Below are 26375 nucleotides of genomic sequence, written 5' to 3'. Positions count from 1 at the left end.
TTCTCTCGACGGCCAGAGGGGAGCAACCAACGTCAACCTGGTCCCTTCGTGAGAGGCAAACTTCTGAAGAACCTTGTTTAGGATCTTGAATGGTGGAAAGGCATAGATGTCTAGGTGAGACCAGTCCAGCAGGAAAGCGTCTATGTGGGCTGCCTCTGGATCTGGAAGTGGAGAGCAGTAAGTTGGGAGCCTCTTTGTCAGTGAAGTCACAAACAGATCTATGGTGGGTTGACCCCATGTCATCCATAGCTTCTCGCACACATTCTTGTGCAACGTCCACTCCGTGGAGATGACTTGTCCTCTTCTGCTGAGGCAGTCCGCTAAGACGTTCATTTCTCCTTGCACGAATCTCGTCAAAAGAGAGATATTTCTTGCCTTTGACCAAATGAGGAGGTCCATTGCAGTGACGAAAAGGGAGTGAGAGTGAGTCCCTCCTTGTTTTGAGAAATACGCTAAGGCCGTGGTATTGTCTGCATTCACCTCTACCACTTTGTTCTGAACCAGACTCTCGAAACTCGTTTAAAGCTAGATGGACTGCCAGAAATTCTTTGCAGTTTTTATGGAGTTTCTTCTGATCTGTGGACCAAAGACCCGAGCATTTCAGATTGTCCAGTGTCGCTCCCCAACCCAAATCCGATGCGTCTGAATACAACACATGGTTTGGGTTCTTGATCGCAAGAGAAAGACCTTCTCGAAGTCTGATGTTGCTGTCCCACCAAGTTAGACATGTCTTGACTGAGTTGGAGATTGGAATAGAAATCGTCTCTAAGCCCTTCTCCTTGTTCCAATGGTGGTTTAGGTGAAACTGGAGAGGGCGAAGGTTGAGTCTCCCCAGAGAGATAAACTGCTCCAGCGATGAAAGAGTTCCCGTGAAGCTCATCCAAACTCTTACTGAGCAACTGCTTTTCTCTTGCAAGTGACGGACTTTTAGCAGAGCTTGTTCCATTCTTGTGGGAGACGGAAAAGCCTGAAAAACTCGACTCTGTATCTCCATCCCCAAATAAAGAATTGTCTGGGATGGAGTAAGTTGTGACTTTTCTACGTTCACTAGGAGACCTAACTCCTTGGTTAGGTCTAATGTTCATTTGAGGTTCTCCAGACAGCGATTTAATGACGACGCCCTGATTAACTAGTCGTCCAATTAAAGGCAGGCTCTGATCCCTGACAAATGTAGAAAGCTTGCTACATTTCGCATGAGCCTTGTAAAAACAAGCACAGTGCTCGGAATTGGTACACTACTTTCCCGTACACAAACCTCAGATATTGTTGAAAGTTTGGATGAATCGGGATGTGGAAGTATGCATCCTGAAGGTCGAGAGACCATCCAGTCGCCTTCCCTTACTGCTGCTAAAACAGATTTGGTAGTCTCCATCGTGAACTTTGTCTTTACAATGAACACATTAAGTGCACTTAAATCTAGCACTGGCCTCCAACCTCCTGTGTTCTTCGGAACCAGGAAGAGACGGTTGTAAAAGCCTGGGGATTGAAGGTCTGAGACTTTCACCCCACCCCCTTTTCTAACAAAAGAGACACTTGATGTCAAAAAGCCTGTCTCTTAGTTTCCTCTCGATACCTGGGAGAGAGGTCTATCGGAAAATTTACTAGAGGAGGTTTCCGTACAAAAGGGATTTTGTAACCCTCCTTTAGCAACAGAACTGACTCTCGGTCGGCTCCCCTTCTCTCCCAGGCCTGCCAGAAGTTCGTCAGTCTGGCACCTACTACTGTCTGAAGCCGTGGGCAGTCAGACTCTGCCACGGGAGGATCTGAATCCCCTTCTCTTACCTCGCTTGTTATCCGGACGAGAGGTTCCCCTGCTGGGGGTTCTGCCACGAAAGGGAGGAATAAATCTTGTCGCTGACGTATCAAACTTGGGTTTGCTGGCATAAGAAGAAGGTAAAACCTTGCATGCTGTCTTGGCCACTAAATCGTGCGTGTCCTTCAGTGCAAGAGACGACGCAATATCTTTAATAAGATGTTGAGGGAACAGTACTCGACAGAGGCGCAAAAAGTAGTTCTGACTTCTGACAAGGTGTGACCCCTAAAGAAAGGAAAGAACACAAAGTTTCTCTTTTCTCAAGTAATCCTGGAGTGAACGTAGCTGCCAGGTCATTGGAGCCATCCCTTATGGCCTTGTCCATGCATGACATAATTTGTACAGCAATATCATTGTCCGCTGGAGAGACCTTCTTACTTAAGGCTCCCAGGGACCAATCCAAAAAATTAAACACTTCAAATGCCCGAAATACTCCTTTCAGGAGATGATCCAGTTCTGAAGATGACCATAAAATCTTGGGAGCGTCTCATGGCTAGACGACGAGGAGAGTCTACTAGGCTTGAGAAATCTCCCTGGGCAGAGGCAGGTACTCCCAAGCCTAGAACTTTTCCTGTGTCATACCAAACGCTCGAGCGAGAAGCTAATTTAGAAGGAGGAAAAGCAAAAGCAGACTTTCCTAATCTTCTCCTGGTTTCCAACCAGTCTCCCAGTAAGCACATGGCTCTCTTGGAAGAACGAGAGAGAACTAACTTCGTATACGAAGGAGACGAAGAAGTCATGCCTAGAGTAAATTCAGACGGCGGAGAACGTGGAGCAGCCGTTACAAAATGAGAAGGAAAAATTTCCCTAAAGATGTTCATAACCTTTTTAAAATCAAGGGATTGTTGGACAACCCTAGGTTCCTCCTCTTCTGAATGAATCCCCAAAGGTACATAAGTTGAAACGGGGGCATCAACTTCTTCTTCAGAAGGCACATCATCTGATAAATCTAAAGCCTTGCGAGAAGGAGATTTAAATTCAGTATGACGTGAAGGTAAAGCCTGACAGGCTACATCAACTTGTATATGATCAGAAGTTAAAGTTGGAGGGTCGATGTCACGTTGTGACTGCAGAGAATGTTGTCCTACTACACGTCGTGACTGAAGTGACTGACGTTCAACATCACGTAGTAACAGCGGTGACTGCTGTACGATGTCATATCGTGACTGCGGTGACTGACGCTCAACGTCACGTCGTGTCTGCGGAGTCTGCCACTCAACGTCACGTCGTGTCTGCGGTGCCTGCAGCTCAACGTCACGTTGTGACTGCGGTGGCTGACGTTCAAAGTCTCGGCAAGACTGCAGTGACTGCTGATCAAAATTACGACTCGACTGAACTGACTGTCGAGTAAAGTTACGTCGAGATTTATGCTCTGCATCTCGTTTAACAGCAAAGCTACCACTAGGGGTAACGTCAGTGACACGTAACAAATCTCGTTTAGAAGGTTGAAGACCTGAATCACGTTTGCCAGAACCGTGACGTACAGCAAGCAAAGGATCCTTTCGCACAGGAACCGGATCGTAAGCTTTCATTAAAGAAGAAAGCTTTAACTGCATATCTTGCAAAACACTTAACTTCGGATCAACCGCACTCGAAATAGATCGTTACGTCGGTAACGTCTGTTCATGAACGTCATCGCTATGAACGGGACTCTCATAATCAACGTCACGTCTGGAACGACCAGAAAGCAAAACGGGATCGTGACTTTTAGAATAGGCTTCCAGGGCCACAAAACTAGACGATAAAAGAGATCGCTTAATAGGAGAGTTATCCTCCGATGAGGGAATACGGTCTGGACTGTCCCAATGACTACAGCCAGGACGTTGATCTTGTTCTGAAGGAACTAATTTACGCTTCAACGGTCTCGAAACCTTACGCCAAGATTTTTTAAGAAACGAGTCATTGGAAGACGAGGAGAACTTAAGTCTCTCCTGTCTTATGGTAAGGACGTGCTTGAGGAGCAAAGTCTGATACCTTTGAGGGAACGTCTGTTCGTTGATTAAAGCCTCTCGCTCCCTTTGGTCTTGTGACATTCCTTCTCCCAGGGGTTGGGGAGCTTGAAAGAGGTCTCGGACTGGGTAAGCGACAAGCACGAACAGACGAATCATCCGCATTCACACTAAACACATTTGTTGCACTTTTCACTTTATCACTTTCTCCCTTCAAAATCTTTACGTCGGACATAAGCTGATTTCTGTCCGAGGCCAGCGATTCGACCTTTTCACCCAAGGCATGAATAGCCTTTAACATATCTCTAAGAGAAGGTTCATTAGCGCCAGTAGGGGGTTCTTAAACTACCACTACAGGGGGAGGAAAAGGTTCAGGGGCATGGAAAGAGGAAAATTCTTGCGATCGAGAAGAGCTTCTTCTAACCCTATCTCTTTCGAGTTTTCGAGTATATTTCTCATGCTCCAACCACTTGAATTCAGACAAATTAACACATTCCTCACATCGATCCCCTAATTGACAAGATTTGCCTCTGCAATTAATACAAATAGAACGAGGATCGATGAAAGCTTTAGGAAGGCAGGAAGGCGTTTATTACAGTCTTTAGAACATTTACGATAGACAGGAGAAGGGTCAGCCATTTTGAAAATTTCAGAGTCCAAAAAATTAAGCCAAGTTCAGCAACAGAAAATTAAAAAAGTTATTCAAGAGTTTTATCGAAGATAATCCAACACGGCTAAAGCCATAAAACCATGAAAAAAGTACTTCACCAATTAGTTGAAAACTTTGAGGATAAGCGTGAGCGGAACCAATGTTGTCATTTCAACTGACAGAGAAGAACTGAATTCCTGGGGAAATATATGCGGTATCCTGCTGGCAGTTGGCGCTATTGTTCACACCCAGCAACCACCACGGTGATCGCTCGCGAGTGTTTTGAATCTGTCGACCGTCGGAGACGTTAGCTACATATATATCCACCGGCTAAGTTAAATATTTAAAATTTTCCAATTATTTATGAAGCCTCTACACTACACAGAACTATAACAACTGCAAAAACTTAACAATTTGTATCAATTGGTGTAGTTAAATAATCCTATTAACAATATTGATTAAGAAATAGTTCTTAAAATAAAATACAATCAAATAATATACATAACACAACAAAAATAAAGTTGATGCACTAAAATACACAGCATAGAGAATAAGGTCAAGAATAAACTAATGGTATACAAGTGCTTTGAATTACGTCCCTGAAGCCAGTTTTTTCTTCTGCAAACTAGATGCGATCTACAAAGATTAGCTGAATATACTGCTGAACGAGAGAGAGAGAGAGAGAGAGACTGAATATACTGCTGAACGAGAGAGAGAGAGAGAGAGAGAGAGAGAGAGAGAGAGAGAGAGAGAGAGAGAGAGAGAGAGAGAGAGAGAGAGAGAGAGAGAGAGAGAGTTTCAAGTCTATAAATAAGAGATATGCCTTCTGCCTGTACAGTATTTAATGAAACATGACAAATTCGGAGATAATTTGTATTTTTCCTAACCATACAAACCTTAGCTATTTACATTGGGTTTACTTTCGGCGTAGCTGAAATTGACGAGCCAATAGATTTTTAACGAGGGTTAACTACCCCCGCGCTAGTTAGCAAGGGGGTAGGGGAAGGGATAGCTTGCTACCCCTCCCCCCTCACACACCGGTGAGTTGTCTCACTTCACTTAGAGGTAAGACTTGTCTAGAGGGACAGGGCTGGCAGGCAAATATGTGTAAATAGCTAAGGTTTGTATGGTTAGGAAAAATACAAATTATCTCCGAATTTGTCATTTGTTCCGTAACCGAAATACAAACCACGCTATTTACATTGGGTGACTTACCCCTTAGGAAGGGTGGAAAGTCCCCAGCCTTACTTGCTTTGGCTTTACCCAGGGACTCAGACTCCAAGTAAGTAGCACTCGAGAAAAGGAGTCCCAGCGACTCACAAGTTCCTTGCTCCGCAAGGAACGTGTGACCTACGTAAGTTGTGTGTGGAGGAATAGAGAGTGGCTCGTCCCAGGAAGTTGACCTAGAGTCCTTTAGATAGGAATCTAGGCTAGGACGTTCCCAATACCATCTCGTCAGGGTATTGGGGACGCGACAGTATTAATTTAATACTAAGAACACAAGGGAGCATGGTTTACTTGCAGAGGTTGAGGTCAGCTATGCAGAGACCAGGATGCTGCTTTCCCCAAGAGAGGGGAGGATGAAGAAAGTAGTAAGGGCCAGACTAAAACCGGGTAACAACGCCCTCAACCTTCTGCTACTTGTCCATTAAGGAGCCTGAGGTTAGACCATCTGTTGTGCAGCCACCACAGGGCTGATAGAAAAGGTATCGAAGCTCCTGTGGGTCACGTCCTGCAGGTAGTGGGCTGTGAAGGTCGTTTGACGCTTTCAGACCCCAGCTTGTAGCACCTGCGTCACAGAGAAGTTTCTCTTGAAGGCCAGGGACGTAGCGATGTCCCTGACGTCGTGTGCCCTAGGACAACGTGACGGAAGAGGGTCAGGATTCAAGGCGTGGTGGATGACCCTTCGAATCCAAGCCAAGATGGTGTTCTTGGTGACCCTCCTCTTCGTCCTACCTGTGCTAACAAACAACGCTTGCACGCGGGGACGAACTGCAGCTGTCCTCTTCAAGTAATGCCTCAGACTCCTCACTGGGCATAATAGCAGATGGTCTGGGTCACTTGTTACAGAACGGAGACTCGTGACCCTGAAGGAGTCGAACCGTGAGTCCGGCACTCCAGGGTTCTGAGTCTTGGCAACAAACTCAGGGACGAACCTGAACGTTACCTCCCCCCATCCCCTTGAATGGGCGATGTCGTACAAGAGACCATGAAGTTCACTAACTCGTTTGGCAGAGGCCAACGCGAGTAGGAAAGCCGTCTTCCAAGTCAGGTGGCGATCAGAAGCCTGGCGTAATGGTTCGAAGGGAGGTCTCTTAAGAGCCCTGAGAACCCGAACCACGTTCCATGGAGGAGGTCTCACTTCCGATTGAGGGCAGGTAAGCTCATAGCTATGTATGAGTAGAGAGAGTTCTAGCGAGGAAGAAATGTCCACGCCTTTCAGCCTAAAAGCCAGGCTTAAGGCTGAGCGATAGCCTTTCATCGCCGAGACCGAAAGGCGCATTTCCCCCAGCAAATAAACGAGAAACTCCGCTATTGCTGGAATAGTGGCATCGAGTGGAGAGATACCCCTCCCACGACACTAACCACAGAAGACTCTCCACTTCGCCTGGTAGACTCCAGCAGAGGACTTTCGCAGGTGACGAGACATTCTCTCCGCAATCTGTTGCGAAAAGCCTCTCTCCGTGAGGAGACGCTGGGTAGTCTCTAGGCGTGAAGCCGAAGCGAGGCTACGGCTTTATAGAAGATGTTGCAATGTGGTTGTCTGAGTAGCTCGTGTCGTGGGGGAAGCTCTCTCGGAAGCTCCGTCAGGAGCTGTAGAAGATCCGGGAACCATTCCTCGTGATGCCATAGCGGAGCTATCAGGGTCATAGACAAGTTGACCGATAGTCTGGTCCTGTTGAGCACCCTTCTCATCAGACAGGACGGTGGGAAGGCGTACACGTCGATGTTGTCCCACCATTGTTGGAAAGCATCTTGCCAGAGAGCCTTGGGGTCCGGGACTGAGGAGCAGTACAGGGGCAGCTTGAAATTCAAGGCTGTCGCGAACAGATCCACCGTCGGGGAACCCCACAACGTCAGGACTTTGTTGGCTATCTGAGGATCCAAAGACCACTCGGTACTCACTATCTGCGAAGCCCTGCTCAGACTGTCGGCGAGCACATTCCTCTTGCCAGGAATGAAGCGAGCTGATAGTGTTATCGAGTGGACTTCGGTTCACCTCAGAATCTCTACTGCAAGATGGGATAGCTGTTGTGAAAAAGTACCTCCCTGCTTGTTCATATAAGCCACTACCGTGGTGTTGTCTCTCATCACCACCACGGAGTGGCCCGCCAGGCTCCGTTGGAACTGTTGAAGAGCCAGGAATACGGCCTTCATCTCTAGCAGGTTGATGTGCAGGTACTTTTCTGATTCTGACCAAAGGCCTGAGGTCCTCTGGTTCAGAATGTGGGGCCCCCCACCCTTCTTTTGACGCGTCCGAAAACAGCGTCAATTCCGGGGGAAGGACGAGAAGGTCCACTCCCTTTCGCAGGTTCTCGTCGATCAGCCACCACCGCAGGTCCGCCTGTTCCGAGGGTCCTATCGGGACCAGAAAGTCCGGGGAATCGGAACCTTGACTCCACCGGGACTTGAGCCGCCATTGCAGGGATCTGATCCTGAGACGGCCGTTCGGGACCAGACGGGCCAGGGAGGCTAGGTGACCTAAAAGACGCAACCACGATTGGGCTGGAAACTCTTCCCGCCTCAGGAAGGGTTCTGCCACCCTCCTCAGCCTTGCTATCCTGTCGTCTAATGGAAAGGCTTTGTGGAGATTGGTGTCTAATAACATGCCTAGATAAACCAGTCACTGGGACGGCTGCAGAGAGGACTTCGAGATTTACCACGATCCCCAGATCTTGGCAAAGTCCCAGAAGCCTGTCTCGGTGTCGAAGAAGGGTCGACTCCGAGTCTGCTAGGATCAACCAGTCGTCCAGATATCAGAGGAGACGGATGCCGTTCCTGTGCGCCCAAGACGAAATCAGGGTAAACACTGGTGAACACCTGAGGTGCTGTGGAGAGACCGAAGCACAGCACCTTGAACTGGTAGGTCTTGCTGTCTAGGCTGAATCTCAAGTACTTCCTGGAAGACGGATGGATTGGGATCTGGAAGTACACGTCCTTCAGATCCAGTGTACACATGAAGTCTTGTGGTCTCACTGCAAGTCTGACCGTGTCCGCTGTCTCCATGCTGAACGGAGTTTGCTTGACAAACTTGTTCAGAGCTGAGAGGTCGATGACGGGTCTCCAGCCTCCAGACGCCTTCTTTACAAGAAAGAGTCGACTGAAGAAGCCTGGGGAGCCGTCGACGACCTCCTGGAGAGCATCCCTCTTGAGCATGGTCTCGACTTCTGCCCAAAGGGCTAGCCCCTTTGCCGATCCCATGGCATAGGAGCTCAACGACACTGGATTTGCTGTCAGGGGAGGTTGAGATGTCGTGAATGGGACGCGATATCCTTGGCCGATTACGGAGACCGTCCAAGAATCGGCCCCATGTTGCTGCCACCTGTGCACGCAACTTTGTAGGCATCCCCCCACAGGTGGACATGCGGGGGGACTGCCACTCCTAGCGTTTACGGCCGCGGCCGCTCCCTCTAGGAGTCTTGCCTCCCCTGGAGGACTTACTGCCCCTCTTGTCCTTGACAGGAAAGGGCTGGGGCTTAGACACCACTTTCTTAGCTGCCGGCATCTGCTTCGGTGTCCTGCGAGGCTGCTGCTGATGTTGCTGCGGAGCTGGAGGCTTGTAGGGCCGAGATGCGAGGGCCCTTTGTAGGAGCGAGTCTTGGCTAGACTTCCTCCACCTCTCAGCTGTGTGTTCCATGTCCTTGGGCTCAAACAAACTTCTCCCAAGGATGGAGGAGTGTCTGAGCCTGCAGACATCCAAGGCGGGGACCTTCTGGTGGATTTTCACGGTCACCGCATCACGACGCTTCAAGACCGAGTTGGCCCACAGGTTAGTAACCTGATGGGCCAAAAACTCGATGGAGCGAGTGCCCGAGAGGAGGAAGGTCTCCAGGGCCTTCCTATTGCCCTCCTTAGACAAATCCTCAGAGTGCAATAGGATGCCCAGAGAACCCAGCCAGACATCCAGCCACGAAGTGGCCTGCATGGCGCACTTCGCGACCTTCTCCTGGCTCAGGATCTCTGATGCCGAGAATGTCACCTGCCGGGCGGAGAGCTTCTCAAGCGGAACTCCCCTAGTAAGCTCTTCCACTGAATAGTGGAGGGGAAGAGCGAGGCTGGACTCCCCCATGATCTCAAAGTACCTCCTCTGCTGTAAACGAGGAGGTGGGAGGAGTTTGTTCCCGGCAGAGGAACGACTGGAGGAGGCGAGGTCTGAGAGCTGAGCGTCGACCCTGTCTCTGGCACTCTTCACCCCCTGGGACCAGGGCAGAGCCGCGCTGGCCTTTGGGGGCTTCTGAATTCCATAGACCTGGTCCAGGACCGTGTCCTTGCCTTCGCGAGGGGCGATCTCCGGGTCCTTGAACCTGTTGAGCTGCCTCATCAGGCTCAAGACCTGCCAGAAGGCATGCTCAGACTCATGCTGCTCTCCTCCCTGCAGACTGGCAGCTAAATCTCCTGTCCCCAGAGGCTCTTCCTGGGGAGACACGTGGATGTTCTCCCGGGGTCTGGCTGGTTCCTGGCTAATTCGCGAAGACGACTTCGGAACTGTCATGGAGTAATTGGGTTCCCTCCTGGGCGGGATACAAGACTCCAGCAAAGAGGTCTGGAAGGTGCCTTCCACGCGAGTCGGTTCTCCTCCACGAGGAGGGGACTCCCCCCTTGGTGCCGAGGGAGAGACCCCCGCCTCGCTGGACTCTCCTGAAGACGGAAAAGCTTTGTCCACACGAGAAGGAGAAAACGACTGCGAAGGAGATGGAGCCTTCCTGACGGACCTCTTAGGAACCAACTTCTCCCTGGGAGAAGTCACCACGAAGTCCACTCCTCTCCTCTTCAGTGGGGGCGAGTCTGTCCTTGGCTTAAGTCCGAGATCGGCGAGTGCTGGCTTCATAGCCTGCACTACCGCTCTCATCAAAGGACCAAACCAAGACTGACGAGATACGGACGCAGTGCCCGTAATTTCCGCTGAAGGGAAGGGGATCCCCTGACCCTTCGGAGTGGACGCAACTGGGCCTACCTGCAAAGAAGAAAGGGAAGAATGTTGCCTTGACCTCTCCGACGATTCTTCCTGGTCCTGAGAGAGAGACCTGCGCTTGCGCGGAGGCGATTCTGACTGCGATCTGGAAGCACGCGTACCTGCTGCCGCCACGAACTGCGGAACCCAGCGAGAACGGGGGTCACGTTGGGGGTCGCGCTGGCTCTCGCGCGGAGGAGGATCCAAAGAATCGCACGCGGGAGGCTGCTGGAGCGCGGGCGCGTAGTCGCACGAAGATAAACGCGCGCTGGCGAGGGAACGCGCGGGCGCACAGGTGATCGCTGTAACTCAAGAGAAAGGCAAGGCGCAGGAGATCGATGGTGTCCTGGAGATCTGTGGCGCGTGGATGAGCAATGGCGCGTTGGCGGGCGATAGCGCATTGGCGAGCGACGGCGCGTAGAACGCGCAGGCGAACGACCGCGTGTGGGCGAGATGGCCGTAGGAGACCTATGTCGATCAAGGTCCAGGAGGCGCTGACGCGTAGGAGAGCGCTTGTGCGCAGGCGAAAGATCACGCGGGAGCTCAGGAGATCGCCGAAGCTCTGGAGAACGCTGACGAGTAGGGGAACACTGACGCGCTGGAGATCATTGAACCGCAGGGTGTCGACGCTCAGACTGCTGCACAGGATCAGAAGGCGCGACACGCAAAGGTAAACGCTCGCGAACGGGCTCAGGATGAGAAGGCACGTGTGCGCGCAGGAGAACGTGCGCGCTGCTGCGCAGGTGAAGGAGGACGAGCAGGAACGCGTGGGCGAGGAGGAGTCAGGTCCTTGCCCCCGTCCAGATCCGGAGATCTAGGGCCCGGGGCGAGCGTTGGCGCGCAGGGCGCGTATCAGGAACAGGATGCGCAGGTGCGCGCTGACGAGCAGGAGATCTTATTTGCTCGGGAGACCGCTGGCGCGCAACAGGAACAGGAAGTTGTTGACTGTCGACAGGAGAGCGCTGACAATCAGAAGAGCGCTGGCGGGGTGAGTCAGGAGACTGCAAAGCTGGAGAGCGCTACTACGCATGAACGCGCAAGAGGGCGAGCAGGGGAACCCTGACGCGCAAGGGAAGCCCCCACACCGTGGAAGACATCCCTTGGCCCCGAAAGGACCGATGCCCGTCGGCTGACGAGGTCAGAAGCCTGCTGCACATCTGTGCCGGAGGTGGAAGGTCTGGTAGGCGTAGGAGATCGCGAACGATCACCGGAGAGGTCCAAGGACGTGGCTGCTACTGTCTGCTCCCGACGAGGAGGATCCTCATCAGAGGACGGAGGAGGCGAAGACTCGAAGAGGCGCCTCTTGACTCCCTTATAGGGAGCCGGGAGGCCCCTGTGACGAAGAGGACGACGAGCCTTACAGCGAAGGCGGCCACGAGGGAGGTCATCAGGATCGTTGGTCCTCTGAAGAGGAGTCTCAGTCAGTGCGCTCCCCCGAGGGGGAGACGTACCCGCAGTTGAGACCGTGGGACCCCCCTTCCCCTTCGAAGGATGTTCGGAAGAGGGAGGAGAGCCTTCAGCAACGTCCGCAACATCAGGAGCAGCAGAGGTATGACCAGATCCGTTGGAAGCCTCTGCCACCACAACATCGACAATAAACAGAGGGTCTGCCTCTGCTATCACCGGCGACTGCTTGACAGCAGCCCCCAACTGGATAAGGTCAAACAGGGCTTCCTTGGAGGGCAAGCCCTTAAGCCCTAAGGAAGCCCAAAGCTGAAAGAGATCATCGTTAGAGACAGAGTTATGGTCATCGACGTTAGAATCAAAATCTCCCCCCGGGGGAGGAGGGGGAGCCGCCCCGCTATGGGAGGCGACGCCCTCTCCCACACCACGAGATAGGGAAACGGAACAAGGGTCTATGCTACCACTCGGAGGCCGGTCGAGTGGGAGCTTCGGAGGAGGTTTGGGCGGCGGAAGAAGAGTCCCTGGAGCCTTCCTCCTTCAAGGCAACCCTTGAAGGAGAAAGGTCTCTCTTGGACTTCTTCTTACGCCGGCGGGCAAACTTCTCCCACTGGGAGGTAGACCACTCCCTGCACATTACTTCCTTGTCACACCGTTGGCCTCAACACTGCGGGCAAAGGGTGTGGGGATCAGTTTCGACCGCCGACATGAAGGTACCGCAGGGGCGACCAGCGAGTCCAGGGCACTTGCGCATGATAAAAAAAAAAAAAAAAAAAAAAAAAAAAAAAAGAAAAAAAAAAAGAAGGGCGAGGCCAACTTCCAAGCACACAAGCTGAGGAAAAGCAAAAGAAAAGATTAAGGCTATCAATAGCGAGGACAATAGACAGACACGTCTGCTCATCATCCGAGCCAAAAATGAAGTGAGACAACTCACCGGTGTGTGGGGGGGAGGGGTAGCAAGCTATCCCTTCCTCTACCCCCTTGCTAACTAGCGCGGGGGTAGTTAACCCTCGTTAAAAATCTATTGGCTCGTCAATTTCAGCTACGCCGAAAGTAAACCCAATGTAAATGGCGTGGTTTGTATTTCGGTTAAGGAACAATTGACCTTTTTTAGTCATGCCTACGAGATTACACAAATGAAACTTAGTCATCTTCTTAAAATAAAAACACTCATACTTTCTAAAATATTCATAGTGAATACTTACCCACTGTTAGGCATTTGTACGGGTAGCTGGGAGTTCGCACTGTTAGGCCTTTGTGTGGGTGGCTGGGATTTCAAAAAGTTAGGCATCTCTGTGGGTGGCTGGGAGTTCGCACTGTTAGGCATTTGTGCTGGTGGCTGGGATTTTGCACTGTTGGGCATTTGTGTGGGTGACTGGGAGCTTGTACTATTAGGCATTTGTGCGGAAGGTTGGGATTTTGCACTGTTAGGCATTTGTGTGGGTGACTGGGAGTTTGTACTATTAGGCATTTGTGCGGAAGGTTGGGATATTGCACTGTTAGGCATTCGTGCGGGTGACTGGGAGTTCGCACTATTAGGCATTTGTGCTGGTGGCTGGGATTTTGCACAGTTAGGCCTTTGTGCGGGTGACTGAGAGTTCGCCTTATTAGGCATACGTGCGGGTGGTTGGGATTTCGCACTGTTAGGCATTTGTGCGGGTGACTGGGAGTTCGCACTATTAGGCATTTGTGCTGGTGGCTGGGATTTTGCACTGCTAGGCCTTTGTGCAGGTGACTGGGAGTTCACCTTATTAGGCATTCGTGCGGGTGACTGAGATTTCATACTGTTAGGCCGTTGTGCGGGTGACTGGGAGTTCGCCTTATTAGGCATTCGTGCGGGTGACTGGGAGTTCGCCTTATTAGGCATTCGTGCGGGTGACTGGGAGTTCGCCTTATTAGGCATTCGTGCAGGTGACTGGGAGTTCGCCTTATTAGGCATTCGTGCGGGTGACTGGGAGTTCGCCTTATTAGGCATTCGTGCGGGTGACTGGGAGTTCGCCTTATTAGGCATTTGTGCTGGTTGTTGGGATTTCGGATTGTTAGGCATTTGTGTGGGTGGTTGGGATTTCGTACTGTTAGGCCTTTGTGCAGGTGACTGGGAGTTTGCATTATTATGCATTCGTGCGGGTGACTGGGATTTTGCACTGTTACTCATTTGTGCGGGTGGCTGGGATTTTGCACTGTTACTCATTTGTGCGGGTGACTGGGATTTTGCACTGTTACTCATTTGTGCGGGTGACTGGGATTTTGCACTGTTACTCATTTGTGCGGGTGGCTGGGATTTTGCACTGTTACTCATTTGTGCGGGTGGCTGGGATTTTGCACTGTTACTCATTTGTGCGGGTGATTGGGATTTTGCACTGTTACTCATTTGTGCGGGTGACTGGGATTTTGCACTGTTACTCATTTGTGCGGGTGGCTGGGATTTTGCACTGTTACTCATTTGTGCGGGTGACTGGGATTTTGCACTGTTACTCATTTGTGCGGGTGACTGGGATTTTGCACTGTTACTCATTTGTGCGGGTGACTGGGATTTTGCACTGTTACTCATTTGTGCGGGTGGCTGGGATTTTGAAGTCTCCACCTGAGAAATACAAGAAAGGTATCATAGAATGTTCAAAAGTAACACAAATTTAATAGTGACAAAAAAAAGAGAATCTGCTACTTTCAGCAAGTATTACTGTACAAAGAAAAATGGTATATCAATAATAAAATTTATTTCTATACTCACCTGATCTTCATATTGCTTCTCCAACTCTGTTTACTAATATTTATCCTAAAACATTATAAATAAATTTATAGTTTCTTTTCATTTTGATACACACATGCCTCTTCGTAAAGTAGTGAGACCCCTTGGAAGGGGAGCAGACTAATCCAATTCCTGCTGGAGGAATCCCCAGAAGGGGAGACAAACAAGTGAAGGTAGTCTTTCCCATTGACAGAAAAGTGACCAACATCTGCTGCTGCTGAAAGAGATTCTCCCCAAAAGTAGGAAGATTGCAACTGAGAGATTTAAACGACGGTACCAAATGGGCTCTGATAATGAGTGGTACAGCAAGTGGCTGCCCCCCCCCCCTCCCTGGATTTGATTCTTGTCTGCCAACCTTCTTCTCGGGCTCATCTCCTGCTAAGGTCTTGTAAGGAACCAATGAAAGGAAAGATCTCTCGTGCAGAAGCACCTGGGATCTGGCTGCCTGTGAAGAAGTTAGATTTAATCTGATGTGGGCTTGATGAACCAGAGTGAAAATGGTGACATATGAGACTTAACCACTGCTGGTAGAAAGTCTGTCCTAAGGAAGGAAGCGCTATCGCCATCCTCCACCTTGGACCCTGTCGTTTTGTGGAAAATTCTGCAGGCTGATGATGATATGTCTAAGTATACTAGCTTCTGATGAAGAAGTCGGGATATCTCTCGAGATACTCTCCAATCCTCAGATCAGGCTAAACTCGCATTGTCCCGGCAAGCCACCAAGACTGTTAGGATTAGCGAGTCGTCCCGAATTCTTCAGAGAACAAGGCAGATCCTGAAGGACCAGGTTGACGCAAGGGTAAAACACTTGTGAAAACTGGAGGTGCTATCGAAACCAAAGCACCGTACCTTGACATGGAAAGCCTGTATGTAAGAAGAAAGCTTCCTTGAAGATGGATGTCCATAAAAACTAGAGTATGAGTCCTAGTGGCCGAACATGCACAGGAAATCCTGAACTAACTGCTTGCTTGACCGTAATCCTTCTCGCCGGACAGAAATTTGATGACCAAAATTATTCCAAAAGGAGAGGACAAAACTGGAGATTCTATAGAAAGAACTGACCGGAGAAGCTTGGAGATATCTTGATGAACAACATTCTCCTGTCCGACTGGATGATCCGATTGCGAAGATTAAAAAGAGAACCACCCTCACTTCAACAGGTGGATGGAAGAGGCAGAAGTGTATGCTCTTGTAGCTGGGGTGCGGATTCTCTGTCCTTGGCGAAAATAGATGAGAACTCTGAGCTCGTAGGAGGGAATTATCCACTACTGGAAAAATTCTCACTTGAAGACGATAAAGGGAGTATTCTCTAAAAAAGAACATTGGCCAACAGGAGAACTACGGCTGCGGAAGAGCGTCATTGTCCGAGGGTTGACGAACACGACAGTCAAGCTAAGAGTTGGTCGTATATACCTTTCCGGGAAAGGATTCCACGGATGGAGGCTGAAAATTCTTGTACAAACATCCGAAGGAGCATAGGCTGACGGAGACAGAGAGCAAGAAGAGATGCCGACAAACTCTGTCATTCTCAGGTTGTCACCCATCCAAGGAATGACTGGACCCCAGTTGCCTAACTTCGCTGGCCGGAAGAATCCTAGCAATCAAGTTGTTATAGCTATAGCGTAAGCCAGCACTGAGTACAATCCCTTAGAACCGAGGGAATGAAAGCGGGAATAACTCCACCAGGTTATGTCTCCCGAAGCAGGTATGAAGGGCCGAGGAGCTGATTCAAGTAACCGGCCCAAAGAACCACGTCTTGAGATCTGATAAACTCTCAAACTTGTGGAGAAATGAGAAGACAGTAACCCTAAGGATTAAGCGGCAACTTCGTTCTTGAGGCGCATGGCATGTAGGCTACTTCGTAGTAGAAAAGTACTAGTGGAGTTCGTGAAGTGATGAAAGAACGTTTATGAGGGATGAATGTCCACGAAAGGGACGAGGACTAGAGAGTCGATAAGGAAGCCTGTCAATTGTGAACGCGGCCTCTTCAGAGCTCAAAGAAGAAGAAAACCCCTGCTTGTGGGAAAAGAAGCTCCAGGAGGTAAGTGGGGTATCAAGCGCTAAGAATAACACTTGTGCATTACAGTACTCCGTCCTTCGGTGGAGTGCTGGGTTGGGTTCCTAGAAAGGGGTCTCAGCCAGAACAGATCCTCATGGAAAGAAACCTTACCTGGGATGGAAAAGTAGCTCAAGGAAAACTGACAAGTGGTTGCTAGAACAAGCAGCGACCTAAATTAGAGTTGATTAGTGACTATCACGAGTTGGCGAACGGCAAACTGGCAAGTGATGATCACAAGCTGGCAAACGACTAGCTGAAGAGTGACGATCAGGAGTTGGTGAACTGGCCAGTGATGGTCACAAGCTGGCAAACGGCATGGCTGGTGGAATGACTCTTCCTCGGAAGGAAAAGTTCCAACACCTGGAGGCGAGCCTCCAGGCAGCACTCTCCGTTTCCCCTCAACAAGTTTTAGCTCAAAAGGAAGGTAGAAATAAGTTGCCCAAGAAAGACGCCGAAGCTTGTTCTCTGGGCTACCCCCGAAAAACTTCAGAGAGATCCGACCACGCATATGTGAAAGGCCAACGTCAGCGCGATGGACAGGAACGAACAAATCCAATCACCACAGAAGGAATCCCCGAAGGAGAATCCGAACAGGTGAAGGAAGTCACTCCTGCAGGTGGGATAAGGCAAGCAACATCTGCTACCGCTGTCAGCAATTCTCCCCGCAAGTAGGAAAATTGCCGAACAGTGGCTGGTGGAGGGACTCTACGTCGGAAGAGAAGTTCCAACACCTGGAGACAAACCCCCAGGGCAGCAATCCCTGCCTCCCCTCAACAAGCTCTCTAGCTAAAATTGAAGGTTGACATAGATTGTTGCCTAAGAAAGAAGCCGAAGCTTATTCTCTGGGTTACTGCCAAAGAACCAAGGAGCTCTACACAGCAACTGCTCAGGAGAGGACCGATTCCATACGGGGAAAGCCTACACTAGTGTGATGGTCTGGAACTGCCGCAGGTGCAAACGGAGAAGGCGAAAACTAGGCATGACCAGAAACGTCCGACTTCGTACTCCTTACATCGGCCAGCTTAATTGAACGCAGAAGTGCAATCTCGCTAGCGCCGAGGAAAAAACAAAAGGAATGAAAGGAAAAAAATCAGGAAAGGTGTCCCCCAAGAGGTGCAGGAACCTGATGATTATGTACTCCTTCCAACAGCTGCCATCGCCGAACGAAGGAGCGTGGCGACGTTAGCGTTAAATAAAAGATAAAATATAAATTTATTCAAACAAAAATAATAGCCAACAAAGACCTCTCGGGAGAACAACCTAACCCAGCAGGGAAAGGAGTTCCCTGAGAGGAAAAAGCATATGCTAAAGACTATGCACGCCCTTCGCTGGCTGCCATCACAGAATGAATGAGTACGGCATCGAGTGCTGTAGTAAAAAAAAAAAAAAAAAAAAAAAAAGTTATAATTCAAAATTAATTAGCTTGTTGTAGAAAGAGGGGAAAGGAGTCCCCGAGAAGCACATGAACATGCTTCAAACTATGTACTCTCTCTGCTGACTGCCAACGTAAAGCAAGGGAGAGCGGTGTCGTCAACGAAGAAAAGTAATGATGAATTATTATATATACTGTATATAGAAACACCACAAGAATGTAAAATATACATAAAAACAAAAGAAGAAAAGTCAACAGATAGAAAAACAGTTGGGAGGAGACACATTTACGTCCACTCTCTCCGAGCCAAAAATAAAAAGTGATGAAAAAACATAGGGGTGTGCGTGTGTCAGTGGGATGGCCGGCTACCCAGGCTACCCCACCTAACCACTCCCTAACTAAAGGTTGGGTAATTTATACCTTGCTATAAGCCCTATGGCTATCTTTCAGCTTCTCCAAAAGTAAAATCTCTATAATGCTGACTCCCCTACTGACAAAGGTGGGATGCCAGTGAAGGAATTAAAAACTGTATAAAATAATCCATATTCTAAACTCTTCACTGGTCTAGATTACTAGTAACAACCATTCTTGATTTATGGATTACCATACCTAATTTTTATACTTAACTTTATTACTGTAAATTAATTCTTTAAACTATAAGCAACTTTAAAAAATCTGAAAAAATAGATAAGTAATCTGCCCACAAAAAAGTAGTTTGGGGTAAGTCTCAGAGTTGGAACAAATATATATACACTATATATATGTATGTGATATATATAATATATATACATATATATATATATTATATATATATATATATATATATATGCAGAAGAACCACAGGAAAAATGAAAATACGAAATATACGATTAAGTCCTGAAGAAGTATCACGAAACAAGACAGGACTTAATCGTATATTTCCTATTTTCATTTTCCTTGTGGTTCTTCGGCATCTGAGCATCACGTTTTCCTGTGATTTTTACGCATAAATATATATATATATATATATACCTGTATATATATATATATATGTATATATATATATATATATATATACTGTATATGTATATATATATATATATATACTGTATATGTATATATATATATATATATAAGTGGAACCTCTACATCTGAACGTATCTACATCCGAATTTTCCAACATCCGAAGTAAAATTCGAGCAAATTTTTGACTCGACACCCGAATTTTATTTCGACACACGAAGTAAGCAATTTTCGTCGTACCGGTTGTATCCGAATTTTTCGACACGCGAAGTACAATTCGAACACATTCCTACTCTACACCCGAAGTAAACAATACTCGTATGCGCAGTCGGTGCTCATAGCGCCTGATGTGTTTTTTTATTTCCGCCAATAGAAGGCAGCACTTCAACCTCGGAGGGACCCTCAATTAGCGTGGCTTGGGTCAGTCCTCTGTTCTCGTTGGCTTTGTGTGGTTGTGCCCTGTGCGTTCTGCTATTAATTGTGTTTTAATCGTGATTTTTTACGTTCATCCTTTTACGGTATTTTACGAAAATCATGGGTCCTAAAAGGCTTAGTTTTGAAAGTGGTAGTGGTAGTGGTGAAAAAAGGAATAAGGGAATGCTTTCTTTAGAAGTAAAGCAAGGAATTATTGAAAAGCATGAGTGAACTTGCAATAAGTTCCGTGCAAATAAAAGAGGTGTTAGGAAAATATCAAGACGTGGTCGATTTCATCGACAAATACCATCCAAAGAAATTGCAGGTTTGTCGTGTAGTTGCGCAGTTTGATGATGTTTCCCTAACTTATTTTCGAAACATTCTGAAAAGCTGTACCAAGCAACTTTCTATCGATAGCTTCTTTAAAAAAACTACGAAGCGAACTCGTGATGAAGAGGAAGGAAGTGGTTCAAAGAAAACAGCAAAGAGTGAAGAGAAAAAAATTCAATCAATTTTAAGTGTAGAGAGTGAAAGTGATTAAAATTAATCATCAAAAAGAAAAAAAGAAAATGTAAAAAAAAAATATAAATTATAAAAAAAAAAAGCTAAGTTATGTTAAAGTTCACTTAGTGTAAGTTAGAATAAGTTACGGTTGTGTACGTTTATCGTAGTTAACCTCTCTACCTCCTCGCCGCCCGTCCGTCTCCTCTCTGCGTAGCAAGACTAACAACACCTGCGCTGGAGTTTCTAAGGTAAAGTGACGCTAAAAACCCGTTTCTTATTTATCATTTTTTGCTAATTCTTCTTATTTACATGTCTATTATCTAATTTAGTGTTCATTATTCTCATGGGAAAATTATGTGTAGTACAGTTTATTAAGAAGTTATCATAGGTTTTTGGGCTCAACCACGGATTAATCCTATTTCAATGTATTCTTATGGGAAAATTCGTTTCAACATCCGAACATTTTCTACATCCGAAGTTGGTTCTGGAACGGATTAAATTCGTATGTAGAGGTTCCACTGTCTATATATACACACAGTATATATATATATATATATATAATTTTTATATATATATATATATAATTTATATATATATATATATATATACACCACACACACACACATATATATATACACACACACACACACATATATATATATATATATACACAGTAGGGTCCCGAATTATGCGAGAATTTGGTTGATGAATGACCTCGTATAAATGGAAAATCGCAGATTTCGAAACACACAACTAACAGAAATAATTACATTTGGCCATGGCAACCGGCAACTTGCTTATTCAGACGTGTTTACTACCCTTTTCCATTACTTTCTTTGAACTGTACTGTATTTCTTTATAATATCAAATTGATCTTGTAAATAAATCAAATATTTAATATACTGTAAAGTTCTAATAACTTGAAAAATGGTTAAAATTACAACCAGGATGGGTGTAAACACTGTATATTTCCCGTTATAACACGACCCAAAATACAGACAAATTTTAATGTTTGTCATATCTATTGTTTAAGACAACAGGTGAATAGCAAAACCATCACTCTATAGACTAGCTTTTGTTGTATGATTGAAAATCCAAAATTATCAAAATAAAGGCGATTTTATATCATGCGTTTCCTAAACACGCCAAAAAGCACAATAGAAAACGAACACCAAGGTTTTGTTTACGTTTATCTCTGATCATAACGAACAGACGCATTTACACATCTGTGTATAGGTTAGTTTTTGCATCCACAGCAATCTTACCAATATTGATTATATGTTGAATTTGTTTTTACCAATGCTCTACTTAATTTTTTTTTCTAAGAACTTCCAAATAAATTAAATGAATGCCATTTATATAATGTTTTTCTTTATGACGCCGCCTGAAACGGAAACCTTCCATTTGTTTACGCTCCATCTTCGATCATAATAAACAAACGAACGCATTAAACACACATGATCAAAGTGATAACTAATGATATTACAAACATTTAGTAAACATTATGTTATTACTTACCGTATCCATATAAATTCCTAAATTCGTAGCAAAGCTGGAAACCTTTTTTTTCCTTATGCGTTTAATCCACAATAGCAAACTGCTGCTAATGACAGAATGATAATTTACGATAATTCTAAACTGTTACGAAAGATAATTGTCCTTTCCATATCCAAAATACTTTTCCTAACTTCAGTTAGGAAAACCATATGCAAAAATGGTAAAAGAAGAAAGTACTAGGCCAATTTTTAAAGTCATCGAACAATTAGGTTACCGCTATTACGTTCGATGTGACAGAGAGAGAGAGAGAGAGAGAGAGAGAGAGAGAGAGAGATGGTTTTAAATGTACTAAACAATAAATATAGTTTATAACACATTGGTCCTTATGTAATATTAACTGTATTGATGGTTTGAATAAATTAAGAAATGGTGTAAACAATTCTTTGTTAACGTATTCATATGCACATATTCGTGAGAGCTGAAGCTAGACATCAGCTGATCTAATCACAGCCAAAAGTAAAACAAAAAGAAGTCAGCAATACTCGATTTTTAAAACACATCCGAAATTTAAAAACCCAGGTACATGTTTTATTATAGCGCAATTGACTATTTAAAGAGTAACAATTTTCTGGAATAGAATGGTGTTTCCTAAAAACTAGTGGTTTGCTGACGAAATCAGATACCGTATTTTAAGCTATGATTGAAATGGATGTATACACGGTAGAATTTTTTTGTTTTGTATTTAATTGACACTTTAAGAAAACTGATTTTGGTTTCTTCATCTATTTGTAAGTATTGTATAACACGAGAGAGAGAGAGAGAGAGAGAGAGAGAGAGAGAGAGAATCAGCTGTTGTAATCGAGTGCCGTGCTTTTGTTTCGTGTACTGTACCTCCTGAAGCGAGGAATTGATCGCCACAACTAACAATTGTCATGTTAATTTCATTCTTAAACTCAAGTTGCCATATGTTAACTAGGGTTTTATTTCTTACGGAAGAGAGAGAGAGAGAGAGAGAGAGAGAGAGAGAGAGAGGATTTCTGCCATCAAATTCTCTCTCTCTCTCTCTCTCTCTCTCTCTCTCTCTCTCTCGAGAGAGAGGAGAGAGAGAGAGAGAGAATTTTAATTTTACCGTCTACTCTACAAAACTAATCTTTGCAAATCAAATGTGTACTGTTTAAAATATGACAAAATATTGCCGACTTGTTACCGTAGTTTAGGCTATTCACTGCCGATAAACGAACCCAGTCTACTCTTGAAAACCTTGAATGCCCGGAGGGAAAAATAAGGCTTTTATATATACTGTACTAAACAAAAATAATGCTTTAATATACCATCATTAACACTACCATTACAATTATCGTAAGGTTGGAAAAAGATAATGATTGCCGAGAACGTAACCACAATTCTGTTTACATTTTGTCAGCTGGACTCGCACAGGTAACAGTTGATTTCATTGTTGTTGTGGAATTTTATCCTTATATAGGCTATTCATTATGAAATTATGTTAATAACATGTAATGTTAATATTGTTTTGTAAAATTTATTATAAATCACCGTATTTAGGGCTACCAATATGCTTAGAAAGACAATAGATTTAATACATTTTATAGTGCTTGACTCGCAGACTTTGAACAGTTTCGCAGATACAGAAAATTTATTTTTGAAAAATAGAGGTCGCAAAAAAGGGGAATCGTATAATTCGAACACTCATAATTCGGGACCCTACTGTGTGTGTGTATATATATATATATATATATATGTATATAATGTGTGTATATATATATATATATATATATATTATATATATATACAGTAGGGTCCCGAATTAAGCGTGTTCGAATTACACGATTCCCCTTTTCCGCGATCCCTATTATTCAAAAATAAATTTTCTGTATCTGCGAGGCTGTTCAAAGTTCGCGAGTCAAGCACTACAAAATGTATCAAATCTATTGTCTTTTTAAGTATATTGGTAGCCCTAAATACGGTGATTTATAATAAATGTTACAAAACAATATTAACATTACATTTCATTAACATAATTTCATAATGAATAGCCTATTTAAGGATAAAATTCCACATCAACAATGAAATCAACTGTTAACTGTGCGAGTCCAGCTGACAAAATGTAAACAGAAATGTGGTTACGTTCTCGGCAATCTTTATCTTTCTCCAACCTTACGATAATTGTAATGGTAGTGTTAATGATGGTATATTAAAGCATTATTTTTGTTTAGTACAGTATATTTAAAAGCCTTATTTTTCCCTCTGGGCGTTCAAGGTTTTCACGAGTAGACTGGGTTCGTTTATCGGCAGTGAATAGCCTAAACTTCGGTAACGAGTCGTCAATATTTTGTCATATTTTAAACAGTATACATTTGATTTGCAAACATTGGTTTTGTAGAGTAGACGGTAAAATAAAATCTAGAGAGAGAGAGAGAGAGAGAGAGAGAGAGAGAGAGATTTGATGGCAGATGGCAGAAATCCCCCCCCCTCTCTCTCTCTCTCTCCGTAAGAAATAAAACCATAGTTCACATATGGCAACTTGAGTTTAAGAATGAAATTAACATGAATATTGTTAGTTGTGGCGATCAATTCCTCGCTTCAGGGGGTACACGAAACAAAAACACGGCATTCAAGTACAACAGCTGATTCTCTCTCTCTCTCTCTCTCTCTCTCTCTATCTCTCTCTCTCTCTCTCTCTCTATCTCTCTCTCTCTCTCGTTATACAATACTTACAAATAGATGAAGAAACCAAAATCGGTTTTCTTGAAGTGTCAATTAAATACAAAACGAAAAAATTATACCGTGTATACATCCATTTTAATCATAGCTTAAAATACGGTAACCGATTTCGTCCGCAAACCACTATTTTTTAGGAAACACCATTCTATTCCAGAAAATTTTTACTCTTTAAATGTTAATTGCACTATAATAAAACATGTACTTATGTTGTTAAATTTCGGGGTGTGTTTTAAAAATCGAGTATTGCTAACTTATTTTTGTTTTACTTTTGGCTGTGATCAGATCAGCTGATGTCTAGCTTCCGCGCGAATACAATAACAAAGAATTGTTTACACCATTTCTTAACTTATTCAAACCATCTATACAGTTAATATTACATAAACACCAATGTGTTATAACCTATCATATTTATTGTTTAGTACTTTAAAACCATCCTCTCTCTCTCTCTCTCTCTCTCTCTCTCATCGAACGTTATAGCGGTAACCTAATTGTTCGGTGACTTTAAAAATAGGCCTAGTACTTTCTTCTTTTACCTTTTTTGCATATGGATCCATAATTGAGGTGGGTACAAGTTGACTGAAGTTAGGAAAAGTATTTTGGATATGGAAAGGACAATTATCTTTCGTAACAGTTTTAGAATTATCGTAAGTTATCACTCTGTCATTAGCGGCAGTTTGCTATTGTGGATTAAACGCATAAGGAAAAAAAAATTTCCAGCTTTGCTACGAATTTAGGAATTTATATGGATACGGTAAGTAAAATATTTGTAATAACATAATGTTTACTAAATGTTTGTAATATCATTAGTTATGACTTAGATCATGTGTGTTTAATGCATTCGTTTGTTTATTATGATCGAAGATGGAGCGTAAACAAATGGAAGGTTTCCGTTTCAGGCGGCATCATAAAGAAAAAACATTTCATAAATGGCATTCATTTCATTTATTTGAAAGTTCTAATAAAAAATAATTAGAACATTGGTAATAACAAATTCAACATATAATCAATACTGATAAGATTGCTGTCGATGCAAAAACTAACAGATGAGTAAGTGCGTCTGTTTCTTCGTTATGATCAGAGATAAACGGAAACAAAACATTGGTTGTTTTTTATTGTGCTTTTTGGCGTGTTTAGGAAACGCATGATATAAAATCGCCTTTATTTTGTTAATTCTGGATTTTCAATCATTCAACAAAAGCTAGTCTATAGAGTGGTTTTGCTATTCACCAGTTGTCTTATACAATAGATATGACAAACATTAAAATTTGTCTGTATTTTGGGTCGTGTTACAACGGGAAATATAAGGTGTTTACACCTATCCTGGTTGTAATTTTAACCATTTTTCAAGTTATTAGAACTTTAAAGTATATTAAATGTATGATCTATTTACAAGAACAATTTGATATTATAAAGAAATACAGTATAGTACAAAGAAAGTATTGGAAATGGGTAGTAAACACATTTGAATAGGCAAATTGCTGGTTGCCATGGCCGCAATGGAATTATTTCTGTTAGTTGTGTTTCGAAATAAGCGATTTTCCATTTATACGATGTCATTAATCGACCAAATTCTCGCATAATTCGGGACCCTACTGTAATATATATGAAAAGCACTCAAGCTCTCTCTCCTTCCAAGCCAGGACCAGGCAGTAGCTGCTGATGGCTCGAAAAGTAGACCTAAATGCTCCTCCACACCCAACACCCCACTTTGCTCAGAAGGATGGCAAGGTTAAAGACACTAAAGAAACTAGTGAGCTTGAGTGGGTCTCGAACTCAAGTCTGACAGAACTTTAAATAGGGACTTTTCCACTAGGGTAACACAAAGGATATTTTTGGTTAATGCTACTCGACATAGTACGCACACCAAGTGAATATGAAATTCCCTACTCCGAGCCCTTGGGTTCTAAAAAAATAAAAATGAAATACTATGACAGATGGAATAACCTTTTCTTTCCCCTTGGCAGTTTATGAGAATATTATTATCATCATTACTAGCCAAGCTACAACCCTAGTTGGAAAAGCAAGAGGCTATAAGCCCAAGGGCTCCAATAG

At 44.8% G+C, this 26375-nt stretch overlaps 1 protein-coding gene across 2 annotated transcripts in view; it reads right to left on the bottom strand.

The window, feature by feature from the left end:
* LOC137624248 (serine-rich adhesin for platelets-like) overlaps positions 1 to 26375 on the bottom strand; it is an 84912-nt gene that overhangs the window by 52295 nt on the left and 6242 nt on the right. Inside the window, exons 3-4 of one of the 2 annotated variants that reach the window (XM_068354761.1) lie at positions 13348 to 14568; positions 13190 to 13275 (exon numbers count right to left, since the gene is read on the bottom strand). In XM_068354761.1, coding sequence (XP_068210862.1) covers positions 13190 to 13275; positions 13348 to 14568 — 1307 coding nt within the window. Of the gene's footprint in view, positions 1 to 13189; positions 14569 to 26375 lie in introns of both variants that reach the window. The other variant, XM_068354760.1, reaches the window with a different exon arrangement.

This window comes from Palaemon carinicauda, chromosome 31 (assembly GCF_036898095.1).
Source record: "Palaemon carinicauda isolate YSFRI2023 chromosome 31, ASM3689809v2, whole genome shotgun sequence".
Taxonomy (NCBI): Eukaryota; Metazoa; Arthropoda; class Malacostraca; order Decapoda; family Palaemonidae; genus Palaemon; species Palaemon carinicauda.
This window is presented reverse-complemented; position numbering and strand designations above follow the sequence as displayed.